The sequence below is a fragment of the Mus musculus genome, chromosome 15 (genome assembly GCF_000001635.26).
Source record: "Mus musculus strain C57BL/6J chromosome 15, GRCm38.p6 C57BL/6J".
Lineage (NCBI taxonomy): Eukaryota > Metazoa > Chordata > Mammalia > Rodentia > Muridae > Mus > Mus musculus.
In genome coordinates this window covers 66,874,648-66,894,836 of record NC_000081.6, presented here as the reverse complement: position 1 = coordinate 66,894,836, position 20,189 = coordinate 66,874,648, and the positions used below count along the sequence as shown (strand labels likewise).

The 20,189-nt window shown below is 48.4% G+C and overlaps 1 protein-coding gene and 1 long non-coding RNA gene across 6 annotated transcripts in view; one reads left to right on the top strand and one right to left on the bottom strand.

Annotated features, from left to right (window-relative positions):
* Window positions 1–3,468, bottom strand: part of Ccn4 (cellular communication network factor 4) — a 31,833-nt gene extending 28,365 nt beyond the window's left edge. For 2 of the 3 annotated variants that reach the window (NR_157336.1, NM_018865.3), the window contains exon 1: window positions 3,203–3,468. Coding sequence is in view for 1 of the 3 variants with exons in the window: in NM_018865.3 (NP_061353.1) it covers window positions 3,203–3,271 (69 nt within the window). In the remaining 2 variants the exon portion in view is untranslated. The remainder of the gene's footprint in view (window positions 1–3,202) is intronic. The other variant, XM_006520889.2, reaches the window with a different exon arrangement.
* A 37-nt stretch (window positions 3,469–3,505) lies between these two features.
* Window positions 3,506–19,442, top strand: Gm46514. 3 transcript variants are annotated; one of them, XR_001781647.2, is made up of 4 exons: window positions 3,510–3,577; window positions 8,287–8,611; window positions 10,121–10,227; window positions 16,360–19,442. It is a non-coding gene; the product is annotated as a predicted gene, 46514 (long non-coding RNA). The 3 variants fall into 3 exon arrangements; XR_001781649.1 differs by lacking the exon at window positions 16,360–19,442 and adding an exon at window positions 11,657–13,417; XR_001781648.2 differs by lacking the exon at window positions 8,287–8,611 and having other exon boundaries at window positions 3,506–3,577.
* The last annotated feature ends 747 nt before the right edge of the window (window positions 19,443–20,189 follow it).

Below are 20,189 nucleotides of genomic sequence, written 5' to 3'. Positions count from 1 at the left end.
TAAAGCTGTGTGCCAGAACCGAGTGGGCCTCTTATTCTCCTGCGGCTGCCTAGTGAGGCATCAATGGTTTGATGACAATAAGAACTCATATGCCAAAGCCTAACGCTGAGACCTCATAGTCACTCCCCCCCCACTTCCCAATCCTAAGTGGCTTCTATGGCTATGGTAGTCTGGCTGTGGCTTTAACTCCTCTGTTCTCAGTGGAGTCACACTGGGGACATAGCCTTGAAGTCCCTGAGAGATGGTGGGGAGGGGGACACTACAGCAGCCTTGAGAGTTGATTCCTGTACTAGGTGGTAGTTCCCCACTCAGCTGGCATAGACAGAACTGTCACTAAACCCTGTGGCGTGTGGCGTGTGGTATGTGGATTTGCCAAAGGACCAGAGGGCTGCTCACAGGTGGAGCTCACGTCTTTCAGGAATAGTATGGGGCAGCCCTCCTATTTGCCAACCCTAGACAAATGCTATGGCTAGTGGGGCAGACTAACTCTCAGCAGCTTTCCTGAAGCATCCTGGTGGGGCTAAGCCAGACAGGGGCTTAAGTCACTGCAGACTCTGATCTGGGGGTGGGGTGGGTAGAGCTGCTGACTCACAGCTGCGAAATGGCTAGGTACATGGAGGCTGTCTGTGGGGTTATGCTTGCTTTTTCAATTAAAGGGAGGATTTCATCATGTGTCCAGGCCTGGGATTCTGTAAGGGGTTCTTGGAATAGAAAATGAGTTGGCATTCCCTATCCAAACAATGAGTCACCCTGCCCCCAGCTTTCTCTCCACCCCCTCACATACATACAGTTGTGTGAACAGCCCCCCACTCCCCACACACATGGTTAGAGAGAGAAGATAGTGGCAGACCCTGCATCCTAGCCTATTTATCCTGGAAGACATTGGCTGGTCCCTCTCTTATCTCTCATTTGAACACATGGGTGGATGTCTCCAACTTGCAAGTGTTTTTAGGGTCCAGCCTGTTTCTATACAAGGATTTAGAGTAGTAGAAAGCTGCCACTTAAGTTCAAATGTCATTAGCTGTGTGGCCTTGGGTAATTTATCTAACCTCTCTGAGCATCAGTGAATGTTGGTTGTTCTCAGGCAAGGATTCTATCTCTGCATAGACATGACACATGGGTGGGTATTGCCATGTACATTGTCCTTGGGATGGCTCACGTACTCTCCCCTTTCACTTAGCAGGTGGGCCCTCACCACTTGTCCAAGAAAAAGAAAAGAGATAAAACAAGCTGTTCTTCACACAGAGCGTCAACCACAACACTGTCATAGGTACCAGGCTTTGCATCTGAGCCCAGAATCTGCCTCCCTCCCCCACTTTGAACATCCCCCTCCCCAGCTGGCCTCCTGCTTTTTGCCAACAGCCCATTTAGCTACATGCACACCAGACAGCGTCTCCCCTCCCAGCCTACTTCCTCAAAGTCTTCTTGGCAGTGCTCACTTCCCACATACTTTTCCTTCCGTATGGCCAATGCACATCATTCTTTCCATGGGGCCCCCCTGCCCCTTGCTGGATTTGAACTCCCTGTCTGTATTAGTTCTGGAGGATGCCATGTGTGGAATTCGGTTACAAAGCCGGGCTCTGACTTCTGGGCACAGCCCAGCTCTGTACCATCAGAGGTACTGTGTCAGTGGATGGGGGTTTCGAGGGCATCCTGGAAAACAAGATGCTGGGAGACTCCTAAGAGTACAGGGTGGGCAGTCTGGGAGCTTCTGGGGACACACTCCTTACTGATGCTGCTAGGTCCCTCTGGACTCCAGGTCTCTTTACTGAGACCCCCTAAAAAGCCCTGACTCTGTTCCCCACCATCCCTCAGTCCTGGCTGTTCCAGCAGCAGGCTCAAGTGCAAGACTCTGGCTCCAGTGCAAGACTCGCCTTGAATTTCCCCTCTTGTGCCCTCACTCTGATGCTGGCTCCCCTGTCACCAATTCTCCATCCACACCCTGCCCTCCCAGGCCCAGCCACCTGTAGGCTTGTACCCAGTCACAACCAGTCCCAAGGCAGAGGCAGGCCTGCTTGCTTAACTTCCTGGACTCTAGGCTTAGGGAACGTTGGGACGGCTGAGTGCTGAAAGTGTGCCACAAGAGATGCCAGTGTGACCCAGGCCACTTGCTCATTCCGACCCTGGGCCATTCATTTGCTTCTGGTCATCCTTTGTGAATAGAGCTGGTAATCTTTCTTGTCGTAGGGTTAGATGCTATCATGAACAAGCATCGTGCACAGGCTAGAGGACTTGGGTACAAATTGCACATGTTCATTGTCTCCACGTAACACCTCAAGGTGCCTGTTACCCAGTCCCAGACATGTCTAGTTCTGAGCTTCAGTGGAAATGGACTGAGTTCCTGTGCTCACAGGCAGATTGCTGTACCGTAACTCCAAGTCTCCTGGAATACGCATGTTAGCACCCCAAAGAAGTTCTTGGTATAACTCAGTGTCAGTGTCAGCCTTTGTCTTTGGCCCTCATGTGGCAACCTCAGACTCAGCAGCTGCCCAGCAGCTCACCCTGCTGCTGGAAGCTGCCTCCCTTCTGTTCAGCTGCCCACATCACTCACTGCCCCTAGCAGCTTGCCCTCTTGCCCAGCCACCCCCGGCTTTGCTCCAGCAGGCTTCCCTGCTTTGCCACGTGTCTCCTTCCCTGTCTCTGGAAGGTGCAAACTGATGTCCCTCTCTCCAGGACCCAGATGCCTTCTGGAAATGGCAGGACAGGAACAGACCATGGAGGGTCACAAGGTGCTCATGGTGGTAAACCCAAACCTTGCTTGCTTGGTGGAGATTTGCTAAAAGCTGGCGTGCTCCTTCACATCTTGTCCTGGGGTTTCTTAGCACCTCTCTTTGGGGGACCTCAGATGCTCCGAGTCCTGGAGTTTTTAAACTGGTAGGCTCTGGATGTTCTTAGCAACCCCTCATTTTATGCTGCTTTGAATTCGTGAGTGACCCACCCAAGATCACAGGGCCAGTCCAGGGTGCAGATCCCCAGGCCCTTATTTTGTTGTATATTGTCTGTGAATATAGGAAACAGGGTGTCTCTCTCAAGGGATGCGCCTTCTGCCCCACTCCACCACCTTCTTCAGACTCAAGAATCTCTCTCCTCCCGCTGTTCATTATTCCAACCCACCTTGTCTTGACCCCCCAGTCCCTCGGGCCTCAGAACCAGGCAGGAAGGGATCAGGTCCCCTCACTGATCCCTTCTAAGCAGGACTCACCGTGGCCAGGATGTTGCCCACCCTCAGGACTGCCACGGCTGCCAGCGTCCAGGGCAGGAGCCACCTCATGCCTGGAAGTCAGCGTCACAGGAGCTACGGCTCAGCCCAGAGGATGCGGATGCCTCTCCAGGGAGCTGGGCCAGGACTGGGCTGGCCCATCAGAGCAGCGGAGAGCCTTCCTCAGCCCCCGGGGGCGTTTGTCAAAGCGACATCTGACGTCAGGCCAACAGACTAGCCCTGCATTTTCCTCTAAAAAAACTTTTTCTGCTACTCTCCCCCTCTCTCTTTTTCTTTCCTCTGTCCCCACCTCCAGCCCAGCTTGGCCAGCCTCCCCGCTCTGACAGCTCTTAAAGGGAAAGTCCCAGACTCCACAGGGTAAGGTGAATGAATTCTCACCCAGCATCCTCCACGCTCTAGGAGGGCTCAGGCTCTCCGGACAGGAGGGAGGAAACAGAAGGGTGCGGGCTGGAGGTAGGGAAGGTAGAGGCATTGTGAGGACTTTGAGAGGGCTCTGGGGATGGGGGTGGGGTGGGAGGACTTGCATCTCACTTAGCTCTTCCCTGTGCTAGCCTTTCTTCACTGTCTCCCCACCTCTGAGTCAGAGGCAAGCAAAAAAGGTTCTTATTCCAGCCAGAAATGACAAGAATTTATCACTGACACGCCTGGAGGTGCGATCTGTCAGCAGGGTCTGCCCTGCTCCTCAAGGCCATACCCACTGGTTCAGTTCCTCTCCCAGCCAGGCTGCTCTGCCAGGGATCCTCAGTCCATTAGCCTGTCTTCAGTGTCTTTGAATATTTTTTATTCTTGGAAGGACAGAACTCCTGGCCTTGGTTCTTTCCAGACCCTAGTCAAAGAAATCTCAAGTTTGCATAACAAAGAGATGGCAGGGTGGGGGTGTGTGGGGGTGGGAGTTGGGGGGTTTGGGGGATGGGGAGGAATCTTTTGAGGACCCAGATCTATAGCCTCTGCATCTTCTCAAGGGTGCTGTTCAGTCTCCTGTCTCAGATTCCCCTGTTCCCTTGCTCTCCTGTTCCTGCATCTCAGAAAAACCAGAGTGGTTCTCAGCCTGGCATTATGGACAATGAAGGTCATCTCCTAGGTACTGCCAGCCAGTGCCTGTCCTATGTTCTTCTCTTCGTCCAGACTCCATGGCACCTGCTCACTGCTGCCTGTCCCCTACCAAGTATGAAGTTTTCCTTCTGTGCACAAACCACTCCCCTCTCGTGTTTCCTGGTAGCTCAGTGTTGCTGCTTGTTTGGGGGATGCTGTCTGTTTGGAGCTGCAGTGGCTGTACCCACTGAAATCATTTTATTCCCCTCTCGGTCCACCCTCTGACTACCACACATCCCATACCTCCTTCCTGCCCCCCCCCATCTCCATGAGGATGTCTCCACCCCCTACCCCCACTCCACCAGACCTCTAAATTCCCTGGGGCCTCCAGTCTCTTGAGGGGTTAGTTGCATCTTCTCTGATTAAATCCAGACCCAGCAGTCCTCTGCTTTATATTTGTTGGGGGCTTCATATCAGCTGGTGCATGCTGCCTGGTTGGTGGTCCAGTAACTGAGAGATCTAGGGGATCCACATGAATTGAGGCTGTTTGGGGACCTCATTTCTTGAGAGAGAGAGGGGCGAGGGGGAGAGGAAGAGGGAGAGGGAGAGGGGGAGGGGGAGGGAGGGAGAGAGAGAGAGAGAGAGGTAGAGAGAGAGAGAGAGAGAGAGAGAGAGAGAGAGAGAGAGAGAGATTCATGTGATGGCTGGAACTGAAGCAGCCATTTTGGTATAAGAACAAGCCCCTGAGACTGATGAAAAGATCTGGGTTCCTGGGAGTTTATCTTCTTATTGAACCAAATATGAAATGAATCAGCAACTCATGGCCTTAGTCATAGCTATTTGGATATTTTGTTCTTTGGAGCCAATCCATATTAACTGATGTTTGAGTACCTAAGGGAATTATATATGCAAAATGCAAAACCAGGCAGGGATGTGGAACCAGGAGACTAACCACCTCAACAGCTTGTCGTTTTTTTCTGCTCATTAACTCTTCAATTGGTTCTGTAGCTGGAACATGGCAAAGCCAGCATGCTAGCAGGTAACATTAAAGAAGTTTCCCCAAATACTGGGACCAGTGAATCATTTACGGCCACTTGGCAGAAAGCAGGCATAGACACGTACCCTTCAGCTGGGGTGACTGGCAGGCACATGTCTCTGGCAACTTCTCAACAGTTGTTCTTTAAAAACAAACAAACACTTAAACGATCTATCTTTGGGGAAATTGAGGCTCAGAGAACAGAAGTCTAACAAGCATCTTAGAGTAAACAGCATAAATTCTGAGTATAAATTCTCATGGTATAAGTGGGGCTTTGACCCATGTTGAGGGCAGGTGCCATAGCCTTCTTTGATCTCTACTTCAGCCACTTCTTCCTAAAATATGGCTCCTGACAGCTGCCTCATATCTGTCATGTGTGACTTTCAAGTCTTAACTCCATCTGGCTCCTTTAGTGAGAGGCGCGGGAATACCTTCAATTCCCCAAAGCAGACCCAGATAGACTCTTAGCTTTTAGGAGTCACTCAGGATGTGGGACTGAGGACTCATTCTCTGGCTATCTCCGTACCTGACATCATTCCCACGTGACTATTCCCATGGACCAGGGCTTTCTGAAGAGAACTGGGTTGAATTCCTGCTTCCTGACACTTTCAGCTGGGTGGCCTTGGAGAACTCACATGAGTTCTCTGTGCTCTGGCTTCCTTCTTGTGGCTCCTGGCCCTGAGAAAGTGGAGTGAGTGTGTGTGTGTGTGTGTGTGTGTGTGTGTGTGTGTTACACTTGTAGGCGAGAGTAACGCAGAGCACATGCTCAGTAGGCCCCTTCTCTAACCCCTGCTTCAGAATGTTCTCCATCTTTTTGGCCCCTGTCCTGGTAATACTCCCATGGTGGGAAGCTGACCTAGGGCATTTCTGTGCCCCATTCCCTCAGCCCTCCACACATATACAGGTCCCAGAAGGACTGTGTTTGCCTGTCCCCTTGTTTCTTTCAAAGCTCTGCTTTCTACTTTATCTCAGAAAAGGTATCTGTACTGGCTGCCACGGCAGTCGGGCAGGCAGGAGGTGTCCTGGCAGATCTCCCGGAGCAGCTGTAAATAATAAATAAATTCCAAAGAGGAGATGGGGGAAGGGCTCACAGACTAGGGTCAGAGAAGAGCATTCCTCCACCAGGCAGCAAGGCTGGGCTGACCAGGGCCAGATGCACATTAGATTCCAGACTCAGTCTCAGGACCAAGTACCCTGAGGCTCCAAGGCTGACATCTGCATTAGATCTGCTCACAGCCTGTTTGCCATTTATCCTTCCTATGAACATGTTGGGAGCCCACACTGTGTGCAGGTGTCAGAGGCCCAGATCTATGCAGGCCCTGGCTGGGCTTTTAAGCATGCACATTGGTGGTGGCATTGCTGCTCTGGGATGTTACCCTGAGTGGTAGTCGGTGGATTGAGCTGTTGGGCACAGACTCCACCTCCTTTCTTGGGACCCAAGGGACAATGCACCCTGGACCATACTACCACCGTGTACTCACAGTGCCTCTGTGGATGGTGCCGTCCTTTTTGGGAGGGTCTCCTAATCCCTTTAATGGCTGCAGCCAAGGGATGCTGGGCATGAGTTTTATGGGCCCTTGCCCTCTTATGTGTTTTGGGGTCCAACAGGGTCTCTGCCCAATATTTTATTCTGTGCTTGGGCCCTTGGTTCTAGTCACAGTGATCTGAGCTGGGCACAAGATGACTGCTGTCGGCCACCAGGGATACATTCGTCCTTTTGAATCTCTATGCTTCTGTGGCCTGGCCTTGTCTTGCATGCAGTAGGCACTCAATAGATGTTTGTTATAAGAAAAAAGCGGGGCTAGATAGATAGCTCAGTTGGTCAAGTATTTGCTATATGCAAGCCTGAGGACCTGAGTTCAATCCCCAAAACCAATGTTAAAAAGCCAGTCATGGTAGCATAAGATTTTATTCTCAACATGGGGGAGGTGGGGGAGGTAAGGACTGGTGAAACCCTGGTACTCACTGATCATCCAGTCTAGGTTAAGCTGTGAGCTCCAGGCTCAGAGACTTGTGTTAATTGCCTTTTTTTTTTTCTTTCTGTGAGATGTTGTTCTATCTTCGAGAAACAACTTGAGGAAGAAAGGGTTTGTTTTGGCTCACAACTACAGAGTACAGCACATCACCAGGAGGAAGCCATTGGGGCTGGAGCCCTAGGGAGCTGGTCATATCAAATACACAGTCAGGAAGCACAAACAAGTGCATGCTGGTGTTCATCTTGCTTGCTCCCTTTCATTCAGTCTGAGACCCCAGCCAATGGAATGGTGCTATCCACAGATACGTGGGCCTTCACTCCTCAATTAGCCAAACCTGGATAATCCTCCCAAGACATGCCCAGAGGCCTGCTCCTCGGTGCTTCTAGATCCTTTTGAACTGACAGCATTAATTACCATAGACCCTGTCCCCAAAACAGCTCTTGAGGAATGACACCAGAGGTTGACCTTTGGCTTCTATGTCTTAGTCAGGGTTTCTATTCCTGGCCAAAACATCATGACCAAGAAGCAAGTTGGGGAGGAAAGGGTTTATTCAGCTTACACTTCCATACTGCTGTTCATGGATGTCAGGACTGGAACTCAAGCAGGTCAGGAAGCAGGAGCTGATGCTGAGGCCATGGAGGGATGTTGTTTACTGGCTTGCCTCCCCTGGCTTGCTCAGCCTGCTCTCTTATAGAACCCAAGACTATCAGCCCAGAGTTGGCACCACCCACAAGGGGACCACCCCGATTGATCACTAATTGAGAAAATGCCTTACAGCTGGATCTCATGGAGGCACTTCCTCAACTGAAGCTCCTTTCTCTGTGATAGCTCCAGTCTGTGTCAAGTTGATACACAAAACCAGCCAGTACACTTCTATAATTGCACGTGCACAGACAGACAGACAGACAAACACACAAACACATACACACATACAGGAATGTACACATATGCTGGGCAAGGTTCTTTCACCTTTTATAGCAGGAAAAAAAAAAGATGCCTGTTCTGTCTTTCTCATCTTTCAGTGATGTTAAGCTGAAGGGAGTCTGTGTCTTTCTGTGTCTCCGTTCTGTGTGATGAGGAACAACTATGCTGCTGCTGACTGCCAAGGCTGGGCATGACCTCCTCACGGCAAGGCAGGCATCAATCTCCTCTGTCTCTCACAGAGGCAAATACCAGAAAGGCACTAGGGTCTGGATCTACAAGTGTGCTGGGGCTCCTGAGCTCTGGGCTCTGAAATACTCACAGGAGGAAGCACTTGTGGCTCAGAGGTCCTGCAGACTTGCTGAAAGAGCTGGGCACATGCCGCATCTTGGCTTCTGGCTGCTTTGACTTGGCAGCAGCTAGCAGGTAGGCATTCCAGTCTGAGGAACAGTGAGCAGCTGCTTCACAGCTGCCACGATGGATGGCATGCTGCCTTCCTCCTATGTGCCAAGGGTTCTAGGGAACTCGGGAAAGATGGACAGAGAGGTAGATGAAAGCCAGTTTGTGGTAGAAACACCTGAGCTATGCCAATGGCTCACCATAGTTCTTCGGGGCCCCCACTGAGACATCTGACTGCAGGCTAAGGGTTTAGGCACCCGCACTAACTGCCTCAGAGGTAGTGCAGTGCTAAAGGGGGCATCTCTAAGAGCCTATTCATGAGACTTACTGGAAAATCATACTGCAAACCCAGGTCTGCACGCTGAGCTCCCGTGTCAGCATGTCTCCAAGTAGCCCCTGTCCCCACTGAGTCCCGAGGATGTCATGTGCAGGTTAGACCTTGAGTCAGCCTCAGGAGGTCAGGGCTTTGTTAAGGGCCTCAAGGGTCACCTCTGTGAGGTAGGATGATAGCTCACTTGTTTCTCTGGCTAATGTAATCCACGGAACCTCAAAAAATGGATACACTCTGTATTCATTTAGTAGGAAGTAAGTCGTGCAGTATTGCTTATGCTAATGGGACTGAAATAGCCTGAGGAAGAGGAAAATAAACCTTGGGTGGTGCCAGCCTGAATCCCATTAGGAACTATGAACACTGGGCAAGAGCTCTACCCAGAAAGGATGGAAGGAGGAACATTGGGGACAAGGCTCCACAACCATCACTGTGTGTGTGTGGGAGTCAGAGGCAGACATTTTACAAAGTAGGTACATGGTGTAGGACATGTATTAGAGATGCTGCCTACAGCAGTGAGAAAAGGAGATGGATACCAAGATGGACCCAGAGAGGAGCTTGGCACTGGTAGTCATCACTGGTGGGTGATGGGAAAAATCCAGGTGACTTTAGTCCTCTGCTCTTCACAGAAATTACACTCACCTCGGAGGAATTGGAAAAGAGAGAAAGGAAGGATTGTATAGAGGAGGAAGGAGAAGAAGAATAGAGAAGGGGTGTGTGTGAGAGGAAATAGTAGGCTGGGAGAGGGTGATGGGATGGGGAGAGGAAACGGCAAGATGGGAGAAGGAAAGTCAGGTTCATGCCAAACCAAGTTGGGGCTTTCCCCAGCAACTTCAGTTCCAACCACTCAGCCAGACCATAACTGGATTGCCCCTCCACAGGCGAGTGTTCAAGCCTGCTGTGACACCCACAGCTCCTGCTCATGAGTGGACACGTGATAAATCAAGGATTGGCCACAAAAAGAAGAGGGAGGAGGTTTTTTTGAGGGGAGGGGGAAATAGGTGGCATATTGTTCCAGGCACTGGGTGGGAGAGGGAGATAGAGCACATTGGCTTTTCAGGGCATCCGAGGAAAACACTGGGTTTTGTTGGCCCAAACTCCTGAAGTCTATTTTCTAACAGTTGTGGTCTTTGAGTTAATGATCCAGGTGTCATAGAGCCCATCTCTCTCCGTTTGCAGATAATCATTCTTTTTCTGTGTCTTCTTAGATCTTCCCTCTGTGAGCGCCCTGGTCTCAAGAGGAACACAGGAGTCAGGTCCAGCCTCTCTGATGCTATCACTGAAACTACTTACTGATACCGTTTTATTGAAACCTGTAAGTACCTGTCCCCAGATCATGCTATAATCCTGAACTTGTGAGGTACCAGGACTAGGGTTTTTGTTTGTTTTGTTTTGTTTTTTATGTCAATTTGACAAAAGCTAGAGTCATCTGCAAACCTCAGTTGAGAAGATGCCTCTATCACATTGGCCAATAGGCAAGTTTGTGGGACTTTTTCTTTTTTGGTTAATGATAGCTATGGAAGGGCCCAGCCTATTGTAGACAGTGCCATTCCTGGACAAATAGACCTGGGTTGTATAAGAAAGCAGGCTGAGCAAGCTATGAGAAGCAAGCCAGCAAACAACACTCCTTCATGGGCTCTGCTTGAGTTCCTGCTCTCATTTTCTTTCAGGAAAGATTGTATGCTATAAGGTGAAATGAACCCCTTCCTCCCTAAGTGGCTTGTGGCTCTGGTGTTTTATGACAGTGCTAGAAACCTAAGTTATGTGGGTAGGACTTCTATCATCTGTGTCTGATGGGCGATACTGTCTAGCCCATATCAGATAGCTGGTTACCCAAGAGGTGGGTTTGAGGCCCATACCTTTTAGCTCCCTCATATCTTTAGTCACCCCAAACTGCCCACTGACATCACCAAGACATTTTTCTGGGTGCACTGTTGGTGCCCACAGTAAGTGGTGCTTGCTTGGGACCTACAGTTGCCCTGTCCCGTTAGAAAAGCCTCAAACCTCAGCTGCAGCATGCCCAGATATAAATAGCTCATTCTTACCCTCATACTCTTAAAAAACCAGGGTGACTCAAGGGTGTCTGAGCAGCTGGGCTGTTTCCGTGTGTACCCCGGCCAGATTTCCTTAAATCTATCATCAGCTCATATTTCTCCAAGGACAGGAAGTAGATGTGAGGAAGGCTAGGAGGAGCCAGATATGGCTTGGCTCAGTCTGGAAGAGTGCATAGTGGGGTTGGGGGATGTCAGGCAGCTACTGGGTCTCTCACAGAGCACAGGGAGCATGCAGTGTGGACAAAGAGCAGGTCTGTGACAAGTGATACTTCTCTTTGGCATCGATGTAGCCAGTTGGATGCAGATAGGATTTTTTTTTTTTTTTAATTTGGCAAGAGCACTAGGTTTCACACACTCCGGAGGCTGTGAGAGCCAGACAGCCCTTCCCCCCCATACAGAGTCTTCCTGTCAAGACTGTCTGGGAATCTTGGACAGGACCAGGATGGGATTTCTTCTCGTGCCTCTGTGGAGTGTGACATTCTCTGGAGTTGAGTCTGTGGGTGCTACATCATTCGAGAGTGCTACCCAGCTTCACATCCAGATTCCAGAGCTGGGGAGAGACAAGGGTGTCACCATGATGAAACAGTGTCACCATTTCCCTTCCTCCTCTCTTTACAGAGTGACCCATGTGCTCAGCCTTACCTGCCTCTTACTGGCCCTTACGTCAAATGAGTCCTTTTTGTTCCATAGGTGCCTGGAGGCTCAGCCAGGAACCAGGTCTGAGCTGACAAAGAAGGACTCCAAAAGCAAGTGAGGGGACAAGCCACCACAGAAATCACAGTTTTTCTGTGTCAATGAGAAAACCAACAGACAGTCAAACAAGCACTAATTAGACCATGCAGGACAAACAGGAGTTTGGTCTCTGGGTAAAAGGAGGTGACAGGATTTCACCTGTCTTAGAAGGAGGAGGAGGAGGAATTCAATTGCCCTGTTACTGTAATAGGACCTACTATTTATTGAGCTTGCATTACATACTATGTGCCACGTAAGGCGGCTTGCACGCGTTAATTTATTAATCTTCATGACAGAACAAAATGATTTCTGCACACAAACTCCATTTACATATAGCTAAGTGAGATGCAGAGAAATTAAACCATAAACCTCAGATTCTCCGGCTAGCCAATGGTAGATAACAGTCTAGAACCTGTTCCTTATCTGTCTTGTAGCTCTGAAGTGTTGTGGAGAGAGAGAGTCTATCCTTGCTCATTAAGCACCTATTGTATGCCAGACACAGAAAGAAGTTTGGATCTCTGTGGTCCAATAACCATAGTCTTGCTCTTTAAGGACATTAACATATGGACAAAAAGTCAAGGTTAATGATGTCTGCAATGGTTGTGGTTGAGACAAGCCCACAGAATTATGGGCATAGAGGGAGGCCTTTCACTAAGCCTGAGTGGAGGAGGTTAGGGTCAGAGGTAGACAGGAGCTAATGGATAGGATTTACTTAGGTAGAGGGAGAGAGCATGACTTTCTTTGTGAAAGGAAGATTAGTGGCTCTGGCAGATGGGGCTCTGTATATTTTTGGGATTTTAAAGACCTCAACCTGATGGGGTACTCTGAGATGCCAGGGTCCCCTAAACACTCATTACCCTGTGAAAGCCTATGCTGACCTTCTGAGATAACACTGAAAAGAGGTCAGAGAAAAGGGCACATAGTCAGAAGTTTTAGAGTGTTCCCTATAGATGCTGTGGGAGAAGGGACATGGCTGAGAGAGCGTTGATAACAGGGAGTCTAGTTGGTGAAGAGGCTGGGTATGACAAGAGGCTGGGTCTCAGAAACATGTGAAGGACAGCCATGAGGAGGCCTGATGCAGGAACAGAAGGTGTCAGGATGTGAGTGAGTCCAATCTCCAGGCGATTGGGGGTTATGGAGGATATGAGGCACACACATGATAAAATGGACAGGTAGGGGAGGCTGGCAGAACTGGGGAGAATAGACAGAAATGGGAGAGAGGGCTTTGCCGTATCTATGTTCCTTGGGTGATGGACTCATGACTGCCTGTGGAGGTGGGAGCACTCTGGGGTGGGGAGGGTTGTTGATGAATCAGAATTCAGTATCTGTGGGGAAAGCTCCACCTCCCATCCAAGCCAAGTGGTGAGTTGGGGAGAGGACTGCTCTAACTGCCAAGCAGTGTATTCCTCTGGGCCGCAGCAGCAGTGCATGTCCACATGGACTGTAAGAATGGAAGAGTGATTGAGGTCACAGATTTGACATGGGCATTTAAGGCAGAGCTGTAGCCAGGGACCACGCCCCACACTACTGTCCTCAAAATGCTTGGGACTTCCCAGATCCAGGATTTTCTCACTGTAGACACGGCTTGTGGCCCCAGCCAGAGAGCTCACCTTCCCTGCTGTGGATCCTTCGGCTCTTTCCACGAGAATGTAAAAAGCTGTTATACATAATAAACCACACATGTTCTTTGTGGGCTGCAACAGCTGCACACATGATCAATTCTATGTTATCTGGGGACTCTTTTCTTTATGTCTTTGAGCTAAGTGTCTGGCCCACATGCAATTATGTATTGAATACAAAGTTAGAAGGAACTGGGAAGGAGACAAGAGAAAGCAAAGAGAAAAGAAGAGTTAAATGAGATGGCTGGCTCAGTGGGTAAGGGAGCTTGCAGCCAATCCTGGGAACCAGAGTTCATTTCCCAGGACCTGTGTAGTAGAAAGAGTGAGATGATTCCCACATGAGTCTTCTGGTCTCCATATGAGCACAACAGTGTACACGACTCACTTCAAACACAAGAGAGTACGTGTAATAAACGTTTTCAAAGGTGAAGAGAAAAAAGGGAAAATAATTTCAAAAGATGAATGAATGGATTGGTCAAGTTAAAGCCTTGCTGGCTGTCTGGCTGGCTGTGGGACAGGTGGGTGGATGTGCGTATATATGGGTTGAAGTGAGGATGGTTTGGATAAATGGATAGATGGATGGGCAGATACTGATTATGTGGGTGAGAAACAGAATAAGGAGGCAGGGACTGGAGATGGCTGAAGCACAACTTTGGAGAGCTTGTGAACCATCAGAATGGCAGAGCAAGCCTGACGTTTGTGCTCCTCTGACTTCGGAGAACTTAGAGAAAGTGGGCAGAACTGGGCCTAAAGCTCTAGAGATCGGAATCTTGGTATATCTGTAAGTGGTGCTATGTGAACAACAGTGGCCTGGTGAGCAATGGCCTGTGCTCCATGTCCACTGCAGCATCCCTGTGCACCTTGTGTTCTACAGCATCCTTGACCCCTTGTCCACTCTGGCATCCCTATGCACCTTGTGCACTACAGCATCCTGATCCCTTGTCCACTGCAGCATCCCTGACCACCTTGTGCACTACAGCATCCTTGACTCCTTGTCCACTGTGGCATCCTTGTGCTCCCATAAGGATCTGCGGTTTCTCAGTCTCACAATCCTTTCCTGTGTGTCCCTGTGTGTCCTTTCCCTCTCTAGGCCTCCGTTTCCTGTTCTGTAAAATGAAATGTTGGATTCACGCTCAGAGGGACATTCTCCTTCATAAGCTTCCTGCCACCTTGGCCTTCAGCTCCTTCCTCAGTTGAGGGCACTTGGGGACAGCTTCTGGTTTTGGCTGGCTGGCAGTCTCTAGCTGAGGAGGTATCTGATCCCCTTATTTCTGCAGACTCTCTGGCAGGTCTGGCTCTGTGTGGGCAGCCATCCCACACTGTCCTGAGCCTGTGCTTACCCTTGGTCACAATACTGCCTGTCTTTTCTCCTCTAGATCTGGGTTAGATAAGCCTGCTACATTTCTGTTGTTCTCTCTTCCCTGGGTTTCATCAGTTCCCCATCTGTAATGAAAATTGCTAAAGTTGGACACCAGGAGCTTTTACGAAAAGCATACTAAAACATTTAAAAGTCTGGCCTCAGGCTCTCACATGGAGACAGCGGTTACTTTTAACTCCAACGTATGTGTGTTTGTGTTTACAGCCCTATGTATTTTTGTTTGTCTTGTGTGTATATGAGTGTTCTGAGGGTGGTGGGCAGAAGGAAGTGTTGGATTCCATAGAGCTGGGGCTATGGGTGGTTGTAAGCTGCCCAACATGGATGTTGGGAGACCAACTCTGGTTGGTCCTCTGAAAGAGTAAAAAGCCTTAACCAATGAGCAATCTCTCAAATTCCTGTTTGTCAATTTTATTTTTGTACAGTTACATAGATTGAAACAAGGGCATTATACAAAGTCAACAAATTCTCTATACTGAGCCATAGCCAAATTCCTTGCTTAAAAAAAAAGAAATCAAAACATACACACAGACATATTTCTACATATATGTATACGGTACATACATATTTAGAAGCTGAGACAATGCTGTTTTGTTGACACTCTTCCCCATAACAGGTGTTGTCTTATTGACTAACACACCCTCATTAAATTTAATTTTGCATTGACTAGGTGTCAGACATTCTATATGTAACTCAAAAGAAAAGGGGAGATTTTCATTAATTTTACCATATGAAAGAGTATACAATTCACCAGCTAACAGAAACATTTATCTGTTACACTTTTTTCTTAGAAAATTAATTGATAAAATAAACAAAAAAATCCAGTAGCTCGATTTAAGCAAAGTATTATTGGCCATAGAAAGGCATGCATTAGTACTTTCTGTTCTCATATAATTTGCAAATTAGACAAGATATAGTTGAATATATATATTAATTCCTTTACTGTACTTAATGAATATTATAATAGACAAACCTCTCAGGCAATCAAGAATGATACAAAAATGGGGGGTGAGAATTTTCTTCTGATTCATTTTTTTAAATGGGACATAATAGGCTATATATTTTGGTGCCTTCTGTGGGGGCCTTGTTTGAAACAGATGTATGTTGCTCCGTGTAGGACAAGCCAGCCCCTCATTGGAAACAGCTTGTTTCCAGCTTACCAGTTCCAGTAGGCTTAGGATCTGGAACCATTTTCATTAGAGTCCAAAGCATGTGACATTTTTATTATTTGCAATGCCTTCCTGTCGGGTAAGACCTCGTAGCCCTCTTGACCTCTCAAGATTTTTTTTTTTTCTTTTTTGGATACCATCTTTATTCTCTGTTCATTCCCTACAGCTTCTCTGGACTGAAGTTCAGTAGCCAGGCACTACACACAGCTCATTAAAGAGTTTCAGATGCATCCTTGTAGAGCCTGGATTGCCCTCTCTGCTTGGCCCCTGCCGGGAGTGAAGGGGAGAGGGAAGAGAGACTCAGGAAGGCTGGGGCATAGGGAGCCGCTGCATCAAGGTGGGAAGAAGGATGCTCCTTGGGGTGAATCATTTTCCCTCTAGCCTTGGCCCAGAGCTTCAAAGCACAACTTTGAAGCTTCTCTTGCAAGTGTTCCAGGCTGCTGCTGTTTGTGTGGGAGAAGCCAGCACCATGTGTTTCTGGTTCTGTTTACTCCACAGAAGGGAACTGGGAAGCCATCGGCTCTGCACCATGCTGTGTGCTGGGTAAGACCCATTGCCTGTTGCTTGTGGATGTGGCACTTTGGTGACACCTGGAGTGCCTAGAAGGTGACCTATGGAGATCAGAGCAGCCAACAATTCCCTCTGTCCTCCCTAAAACGCCCCCCTTCTCAAATTCTCTCCAGCTGCCTGAGCAATGGCTCAAAATAAATCTTGAATGGTCTTTCTGAAAGCCCACAGGCACATGTCCTCTGTTGACCCCTCTGCTCTCATCCTCACTACACTCGGTGCTCCCCCCCACCATGGTCCTGTCTTCTTGTGGGGTAGCCATTTTCTTAACTTGAAACACTCCCTCCTACAGGAAGGAGCAGCAACTTATGCAATTGACTTAAAAAGCTCAGGAGACCCAGAAAGCCACAAGGCCCCTCCCCAGGGTTCTCTGAGCAAGGACAACTGCTGGGAGGGGAGTGTGTCAGTCCCCAGAGGCCACCTGCAAGCCATGCTGGGGGTTCCAGGAATGCAGCTTCCATGAGTCATCATCATCGAGTCATCGTCATCCATGCCGGGGTGGGCTTTTTGGTGATGCAGCTGTTTTTAAGTTCTGTAACTAACCACAATAAACTCACTGGTTTACCAGGCTAGACTTGGGGAAGAATTGCTTCTTTAGTCTTTTCATGGACATCCTGCCTCTCAGCCTGAAAATGCATCAGGAGTTTGTCTTCTATATTGGGTGCATCATGCACCCCCAAAACCTATGCCTGGGAGCATCTCAACTTGGAAATCTGGATTTTTAATTGATGTTATTACTTTAGGATTTTAAAAATTATCTTGGATTGAAGTTGGGCCCTAAATCCCACACTGCTCTCCTTAGAAGTTGGGACGAGGGCACAGAGTCACACAAAGAGGAAGTTCTGTGAAGATGGAGATACAAATGAAATGACACAGCTGTGAGCCCAGAGATGTCAAAGGTGACATCTACAGACGCCAGAGAAAGAAGCAGGCTTGTTCTCTCCCATCAGAGACTGCTAAGGAGCCAGCCCTGACAGCAAGAACTGACCAAGCAAGCCTGGCTACTGTCTGAAGACATGAAAACAGGCTGAGGTGCAGAGAGCCTGGGAGTGGTCAGACATTGCATCCCAAATGGAGAAAAGCATCTATTCCCAAAGACTAGTGCCCAGTTACAGATGTTGCCCTGACTAGTCTCCTTGACCTGTGACCTCTGCAGTTTTGTGCTGTGTTCTCCATGTTGTCTAGATGTGGACTCCAAAAATTACCTATCTCTCTATGTCTTTGATTCTGTCTCCTTCTATGTACACACACACACACACACACACACACACACGCATGCACACACGAGAGAGAGCGAGCTTGATGCCACTAGAGCCATCACTCTCCTCTCTAGTCTCTTAGCCCATGTATCATCTTTGGAGCCTCTCTCTTACAGTTTCTCTACACATCCACCATGAGTCCATCTTTGTTTCTCATTGTTGCACAAGATTATAATATCACCCTCAAATGAGAAGCAAAGCCACTTCCTATACAGCTTTGTTAAGATGGTATCCATGCAGATGGACTTAGTCTGTGTGGCACCAGGAACAGCGGCCTCTCTCTCTACCTTTTTATTCAAATCCATAAGCCTTACCTACAATTGTACACACTTTATGTAATTACAATTCTTGTTCTCCCTATCTGAGTATGCACTTCAATAGGGAGGGGCTTCTCTGTTTCCAGTGTTAAGACTGTGCTGTCTCAGGGCAAAGCACATTACAAGAACTCAGTGGAGATCAGATGCTAGAATGAGTGAGTGAATGAATGAATGAATGAATGGGTTGATGGATGTATGTGTGGGTTGATGGATGGATGGGTGGGTGAATGAATGGATGAATGAATTCTGGTGCCAACTAGATCTTTAACAATTTCATTGTACTACCCAGTAGATGATCAGGACCCCAACTAATTATAGATTCAGTGCTTATATCTGGGTGAAAGACATGTCAGATTAGCAAGATGGGTCCTGACTGAGGAACTTTGGTGTCTATACACGGCCTTATTCCTATCTGGCATCACTACACTAGCCTGCCCACTCTGCCTTTAACACTGGTGAAGGCCATTACCCTCCTGTCCTGTTGATGCCTTCTCCAGCCCACCCAGGGCCGTGGTTGAGCTCTGCCTAACCCTTCAGACCCCCTCTACCCAGGCCTTTCATTCTCCTATCAAGCCTGAGGCAGCCCTTGCCCATGGCTCACAACGTGCAGATCTTGTGTCCCTCCCATGCCTTACCACTGTGAGTTCACTCACAAGTCATGTGTAATTTCAGAGATAATGGAAGATTTATTCCTGCCTGTGAGGAGAAACTCGTGGCTAGTTGGAGACTCCCTAAACCCACAGAGGGCCTCAGGCTTCCATCCCTCTAGCCCTGTGTTTCTGGGATCCCGGTGGTTTTACTTGCCTGCTGCAAGTGATGAACAGACATCTCAGGAATGTGGTACAAACCAGTGTCAGCCTTGTTCATACACATGGCCCAGAGGTGGAACTCAGGCTCAGATGCACTGCTTAGCACACTCATTCATCTCACAGATACAAGCCTGAGCTCAAGGAAAGCTTGGGCCAAATTAATAAGGAGGTTATACTCCAAGTTTACTTTCATAGTCAATTGGGAACTGAAGGCAAGAGGATAAAGGAGGCCTGAGTGGCATTATTAATGAGTATCAGACAGACGTGGGATCCTGTCCTACTCTGAACCATCAGTTGTTTGTGACTTCCTGGGTGTTAGTCAACTGTTCTGAGATGCAATATTCTTATCTGCAGAGAGCACTCACATCACAGAAGCTGCTGGAAAGCTTACATGAGAAGATCAACAGCGTTCAACACAGTTGGCCTTTCAAATCCAATGATCTTTGATACCCAAAGGGAAGGCTGTTGTTCTCATTTTACTGAGAAAGGTTAAGTAGGCTGATCAGATCACATAGCAAATGTATGGTAGAACTAGAATCTGAAGTTCCAATCTTATTAACTTATCAGCATCACTGTAACTGTGAATATCCATTCAATAGAGATTGGTTCCTTGAATGCACCAAATTCCTACAAGGTACCAGGCACTTCTCTTCTCATTAAGGACACAGCAGAGCCCAGCACAAACTGGATCTGCTCTCAGAGAGGAAAATCACATAATAAATAAATAAGCCCATCTTACCAAGCAAGATGATGATGGGTCCTGTTAATGATGCTACAGGGAAAGTCAAGGTAACATAGCTCCAAGGCAGCAAGTTCAAGTTAAAGGAAGGTGGTCCAGAACTGCTGACATTTGTGTTGTTCCTGAGTCCTGAGATGGAAGAGAGACATCATAAGACAAGAAGTTTGGTCAGAGCAGAAATAGGCACAGGTTTGAGAAATGTTAAGTCTATTGTTGAAGTACAAACAGGAAGGCAGTAGAGTCCTGAGTAGTGAGAGTGTGTAGCAAGGAGACAGAGAAATTGACAGCAGCCAGGTCCCAAAGCAACAGGTTGGCTGTGCAGGTAAGTTAGGTGCAGAGAGAATCCAGCATATGTGTTAGTCAGGGTTCTCTAGAGGAAACCAATAGCAAGAATGAATATACACCACACAGGGGATTTATTAGCCTGGTTTACATGGTAAGGACTGGGCCTTCCAGTAGCTGCCTATGTGTTAGAACCAGTAGCTGCTCCGTCTATGAGGATGGATGCCTCATCGATCTCCATCTGATGCTGATGGCTGGAGAATCCTTGAGGGTTAAAGAGGCTGAGCGATGGCAGCCAAGGATGGCAGCTGCAGCAACAGCAGCATAGCACAGATGCTATGGTGGATTGAATGAG